Source organism: Olea europaea, chromosome 1 (assembly GCF_002742605.1).
Source record: "Olea europaea var. sylvestris chromosome 1, O_europaea_v1, whole genome shotgun sequence".
NCBI lineage: Eukaryota > Viridiplantae > Streptophyta > Magnoliopsida > Lamiales > Oleaceae > Olea > Olea europaea.
Genome location: NC_036237.1, coordinates 10,439,666 through 10,446,208, shown reverse-complemented (window position 1 = coordinate 10,446,208; position 6,543 = coordinate 10,439,666). Strand labels below are relative to the sequence as shown.

The 6,543-nt window shown below is 34.5% G+C and overlaps 2 protein-coding genes across 2 annotated transcripts; one reads left to right on the top strand and one right to left on the bottom strand.

The window, feature by feature from the left end:
* LOC111404166 (RING-H2 finger protein ATL22-like) lies at positions 1–906 on the bottom strand (the record flags this gene model as incomplete). The annotated part of the gene is made up of 1 exon (XM_023032933.1): positions 1–906. A coding segment is annotated over exon 1 (696 nt), but the record flags the coding sequence as incomplete, so codon positions are not given.
* Positions 907–2,627: 1,721 nt separating this feature from the next.
* On the top strand, positions 2,628–5,831 carry LOC111393635 (rust resistance kinase Lr10-like). Its single transcript, XM_023019273.1, has 5 exons — positions 2,628–3,586; positions 3,810–3,842; positions 4,196–4,216; positions 4,326–4,355; positions 4,617–5,831. The coding sequence occupies exons 1-5, from the start codon at positions 2,689–2,691 to the stop codon at positions 5,720–5,722; spliced, it is 2,088 nt and encodes a 695-aa protein (XP_022875041.1). The 5' UTR covers positions 2,628–2,688; the 3' UTR covers positions 5,723–5,831.
* Positions 5,832–6,543: the final 712 nt, after the last annotated feature.

The window sequence follows — 6,543 nt, the reverse complement described above, 5'->3', positions numbered from 1 at the left end:
TTCAGTATCATACAAGATTGAACTGTCATTCTTCAATCTACAATGTTCGCCATTGGATTCGCAATGTCCACAAGATGGTCTGGACCATTCCAATTGAAAAGAGGACAGATTGTAAAATACTTCCTCAGGTATGGATTGAACGTCAAACATCTTGCTGCAGGATTGTATGGGCAATTCATATAAGAAATCATCGGACCAAACTCTACAAACGTCATAATCCTTACTGCTGAGGCAGGGTACGGGGATCATATAATCAAGATTATCTCGCTTGATTTTGGAACAGTTGAATAAAGTGAAGTTATAACTAGAATCATCTAGGAATTGGAATGGAGATGCGGATAAATTTAGAATTGGAAGCAATCCTGGAAAGCAGCCAGAGACTTGAGATATCTCGATAAACTGATTTTCATAATCGATTTCTTTAATGGAAAACTGAACCGAAAATGGAAGGTTAGAGTCCTTGATTGATGCCTTCGCCAGTAAAGGAAATTCCAATACCGTGTCATTGTTTTGAGTGCAGTGAAGTTCAAAGCCAGGGTAGCCACTGTGCTGTTGGTGGCGGTCTTTAAGGCTGAAGGGGAACCGGATGGCAGGGCCATACTGCGTGCAGTTTTCGACTTGGCATTCATTTTGAGCAATTGATCCAAGTACTGCAAAGAGTGATAGAAAGATGAGGTAAATGAGTTGAGGTGCCATGTTGAGGAAGAACACTTGATACTGCTTATGAATTTCTGGGCCTTTTGTTTTCGTTCACATTTCCCAGTAGTATTAATAATTTTTCAAGAAGAAAAAAAGCAATCAAATCATAGACTATTAAGCAAATTTATGAGTTGACTTGTATTTCTATTGGTCTCCGTCCACTGGAGATATGGAATGGATTTTACTCCGTGTTTTCATTTACCTGATATGCATTTTCATCCCCTCGATTTGCTTAGCTAGTCATTTAGCTCTACTAACCTTCATCTTCTACAACATCATACCTTCAAGTGGTATAGAAAGAGTTGCACTATGTGATTTTAATAATCATTCTTTCAAAAAAAAATTTATCTTATACTCATTTTCTACCACATATTCTTACAATAAAATATTCTTCATGTAAACTCAAAACTTTTTCCTATATTTTAATTACATGCTCTCCAAAAAATTCTACTCTAAAACTCATTCTTCCCAAAAGATGACTGTCAAACAAAGCCTAAGTGACATATTTTGTGCTCACAAATACAATCTTTTTAATAATTAAATCTAAGTAGTCATCTGCACTTCAAATAATTGTTTAAATCCGATTGTGTCATATCTATTGAGTTTCATAGTGTCACACAAACATTACGCCACATTATATATATCAAAATCAAGAAAATTCGAGTTCTACTTTGAGTGTGAAAATTTGTCCAGCACGACTTAGAGCGTGTTCGGTTAAGCCTAGAAAAGCAATAAAGTAAATTTTAAGGTATTTTTGTACAACTACTTTTAAAGTAAAAGAAAGTTAATTTTTTAAAATAGTCATTTTTTAGTGTCAACATAAGACACATTTCCAAATTTTGAATAATTAGAGTTACTGAACTTTTTAAGCTTGGATACATGCTGTTAAAATAATGTCAAAGCACAACTTGTGTTGTTACCATTTTTTTATCTAAATAATTTTTTAATATAATTAATTTGGACATATCCAACGAAATCTTTGATAATTAATAGCAACCCCATGTAGGTTTGGCTGTGCATGAACAAAATTATATAAGTCCATTAATTTTTCTTTGGGCCACTAAGATTTCGTATACAAAGGTTTAAAGACTTTTTGAGTCAACAAAAGTTATTTCAGAATGAATGAAATTATTTTGTATTGATAAGTTTGACACTAGAAACAATTGCACCATTAGCCACCAACTTATTACCATTATATCAAAGTGATCCCTAGTTAAACTTTTGTAGCACTATTGGCCCAGCTGATTTCTGACTGTTATACCGTTAAAAATTGGTAAGAGTAAAAATCCCTCCCCGTCCATCCAACCAAGATGGTGGATCAAAATTTGAGCAAGAAGGTGTAGTTGGGCTCAAAATGACTTAAATGCTGCCGATCTTGCTATATATGTGGTCAAGTAGTGGTGAATTCAACATCTGTATTGCGTCGATAGAATAGGAGGCCCTCTTGTCAACGACTTCAAGTTACGAGTTTAGTTTGAGGACAAGAGACTACGCTACTGATGCATTAAGATCACGTGGAGATGAATAAATATGAACATTCTAGTAAGATCATGGTCTAATAATTTTTCATTCTACATTGAGCATTGACTTGCATTTGAATGACAATTAAGACTATAGTTTGTGCGATGAATGTTGATATAATCTGGTTTAAGAGACTACATTAATTGTATCTCTTTGTTTTTAAATTTCATTTCATTTTTCGTTTTCTGATGAGATAAGCTTTTATTTATTTGAAATTTAGCATAACCCCTGTTAGTCTATATATATATATATATACATATTTTTTTTTTCTTTTATAGAGAAAAGAGCGTCCATGACTACCACTTATGAAATTCTGAAACCTTTGTTTTGTTTTACATTTTTCTGTATTAGTAATTTTTCAGGAATAAAAAACAATCCAATCATAGACTAACGAGCCAGTGTACAGTTGACTTGACTCGTATCTTTTTTGGTTTCCGTCCATTGGAGTGTATTTTCCATTTACATGATATGCATTTTCATCCCCCTTTCTTTGTTCCTCCACGCCAAATAATTCATACTTGCTTCTTATCAATTTATAGAACACAAACCCTGTGGAAATTAAAATCAGCGTCGTTGAGAGCATCTCTATCAATGAGAAACATCAGGCTACTCTTTGCAATTTCTATGGTCTTTGTAATTCTTTTACACTGTGCTACTTATTGCGAAGCCGACTGTCCCCCTTCTTCTTGCAGCAGTATCACAAACATTAGCAACCCGTTTCGACTTAGAGGCGACCCCGAAAATTGTGGCAATTCGAGCTACGAACTTGCTTGTGAGAACGATCGCACTATTCTCTATCTAAGCTTCGGCAGATTCTTCGTGCAATCAATTTCTTACAATAACTTCTCGATTCGATTACTTGATCCTGGTATGGAGAAAAACAGTTGCGATTCATTTCCAAAAAACAGAGTGCCATTGAGTCACGATTACAGATTTACACCATACGACTTGGTATCTGATGATCTTACAGAATTGAATACTATGATAGTATATATCCAGTGCGAAGCTCCTGCAGAGTCTCCTTTTTATGTTGATACATGCATTTGCAGTAAAAATATTTCTCTGCAGAAATATTCCTATTTTGTATTCGGAAACGACGTCCGTGTTGCAGATTTAGATGATTCCTGCAGGATTGAGTGGATGGCGTGGATTTCAAATGAATTTCACATAGGAGTTAATAATGCCTCCTGTTCAGACATTCAAGATGGGCTAGCTTACGGATTTGACCGTACGTGGTACGGAGTCTATTGCAGCGAATGTCGAGCAAAAAATGGACATTGTTATATTGAAAACGGTACCATCGGATGCTTTTATCGCTCCTGCCGATATTGGGACCCCTATGAGTTCCATATACCATCGCACAATTGTATGTGGATTACTAATCTAGCTAGTTTCTTACTTATTTTTGCTGTGTAACAAAATAACCATATAGAGATGCTTATTTTTCTATTTATCAAGTATATACTTAAACAGTGAAAATAATTGATTCCCACTTCCTAGAGACAGAATAAACTATATTGATAAAAAAAAATTGTTTACAATATCTGACTTTTTGTTTTTTTGACCTTGCTTTTATTTTAATTTTGCAGGTTCATCTCATTTGTGGTTGCAGTTCTGGGCCGGTGAGTGTTCTGTTATCTAGAATAGGCTATTCAACATGATATCACAAAAAGCAAAAAAATCATGAGTAAATTTTTATATCTTTTTCTTTTGCTTATTTGAACTGAAGGCAAATTTTGGTATTAAATGAACTATTGACAGTTCCATCCAAAAAGACAGCAAGCCCGTCAAGAGTTGACGGTTGGCATTTTTGAGAAAAATGTTATTATTATGTCCCAATTAGTTGTCATACCTTTTTTTCGTTAACATTTTAGTGTTAAGAGTACTTTTTTCCCTTTGTGTTAAGTATATATTCATAAGAATATTTGATTCTGAGTTTCGTTTTGCTGATCCTGTTTTTGTTTTGAGTTTGCAGACATACAATACATCTGGATAGGTCCGTGTTCTCTTTCTTTTCCCTGGCTAGCTTCATATATAAGCGGCATTTTCTTGAAACACCTAACATCTTGTCTCTCAACTGTTTCTTCTTTTGTTGATTTGAACAGCGTATCATACGGAGCTGGAATATATCCTAGGTAAGATATGAAATCTTCGATCTTACTGGAAACTTGTTCTATATATTTTATGTAGTAAGCTAGGACCCTTTACCAATATGGATTCTGGAAAACTATTTTTTGACTCAATTAACTAGGGATGACAAATTGAGGGAATATTTGTAGTGTGGCAATGTTGCTGAATTATCTCATTCTACAAACTAGAACCTTTTTAGTCAAAATACCCTTGTTTGGAAAAAAAAGTTTTCATGTCGTGTTTTTAATCTTGCTTTTCCTCTTCAGGATTTCTTGCAGCAAGATTTCCTTGTGGGATTCTCTTCCTGTTCACATTGTTGGCATATAAAATTCGAAGGCGGCACCTCTCAATGTATGACGACATTGAAGAATTCCTACAAATCCAGAACAACTTCATGCCAATAAGATATTCGTACAGAGATTTGAAGAATATGACTAAGAATTTTAAGGACAAGTTGGGAGAAGGTGGCTACGGCACTGTATTTAAAGGTCAGCTTAGAAGTGGCCCTTTTGTTGCAATAAAATTGATGGGAAAAACCAAAGCTAGCGGACAGGAATTCATCAGTGAAGTGGCTACCATTGGGAGAATTCACCATGTTAACGTTGTTCGACTCATTGGCTTCTGTGTTGAAGGTTCAAAACGTGCTTTGATATATGAGTTTATGCCAAATGGTTCGCTTGAAAAGTACATTTTCCCTCGAGAAGTTCCAGTTTTCTTGAGCTATGGTAAAATCTTCGAGATTGCTCTTGGGGTGGCCAAAGGGATTGATTATTTGCATCGAGGTTGTGACATGCAAATTCTACATTTTGATATAAAGCCTCACAACATTCTTCTAAACCTTAATTTCATTCCTAAAATTTCCGACTTTGGGTTAGCAAAATTGTATCCAGCGGATGAAAATATGGTGTCTCTAACTGCTGCAAGAGGTACAATGGGATACATGGCTCCAGAAATGTTCTACAGAAATATCGGAAGAGTTTCATACAAATCAGATGTTTATAGTTTTGGAATGTTGTTGATGGAAATGGCAAGTAAAAGAAGAAATTTGAATCCGGCTGCAGAAAATATAAGCCAAATTTATTTCCCTTGTTGGATTCATGACACATTCAGCAAAGGAATGGAAATTGATTTGGGGGATGCTTCTCTGGATGAAAGAATAATGGTGAAGAAAATGACAATTGTAGCCTTGTGGTGCATACAGATGAAACCTGACGATCGTCCTTCCATGAATAATGTTATAGAGATGCTTGAAGGAGATGTCGAGTTGTTGCAATTGCCTCCAAAGCCATTCCTCTCTCCAGAAGAAATGCCGGACAGTGATATAGACATAAATGACATGGAGTTTCCACTGTTGTCTGCTAGTTTTGATTAGCAAACGAAGTCTGCGTGCTCATTGAAATTTAGGATGATATGATAATTATTATGACTTGTATCAAAGTTCAATTGCATCGAATAATTATGGATTACTAAGTTTTTATTGATCAATCTATTAGTTGAATTGATAAATCTGTATATGTAATGCAGAATTAAGATCGCATTCATATTTGATAACACTTGGATGTCGAAATTTGTTGGAAGATTTATATCCATTCTGATAACCTAAAACGTGCTTTGACTCTATAAAAAGATCACTTGCATGTTTGCTCGGTGCTTGCCATGCTTGCCATGATAGGAGATGATCGATCGATCACACTCCAATGTTGAAGTTGACTTTGGTGTCTAGTGGAAAAAAGTGTTGATTTCTCATCTCAGAGTTGGAATTTATTGTGTTAGAAAAGTGCACACATAATGTGGACAAAGTATCACTCTGAAATATTGAAAGGATCTGTTCCATGGTATTTGAGAAAATGTGTAGTTGAGCAAGGTGTTCGACAAGCTATAGTCACCTTGAGATTTTCTCTAATGTCATCTCCAACCAGTAGCATCAAGTTGATGCAACTTTCACACCATCTTGTAGAGTCATTTACAATCATTACATCAAATATTACACCAAATGAATAGTATTTCCTTATTCATTTATTCTCGACAATTAATTTATTTCAGAAGTTATTAATTACAAATTATATTACTACTAATATTGTTAAATTAAAAATTATATATAATTAACTAAAATAAAAAACTATTACATTTAAAACCACAATTTAAAAAAAAATTGCAGTTTACTATAAATGTTAATTAAAAATAATAATCAAA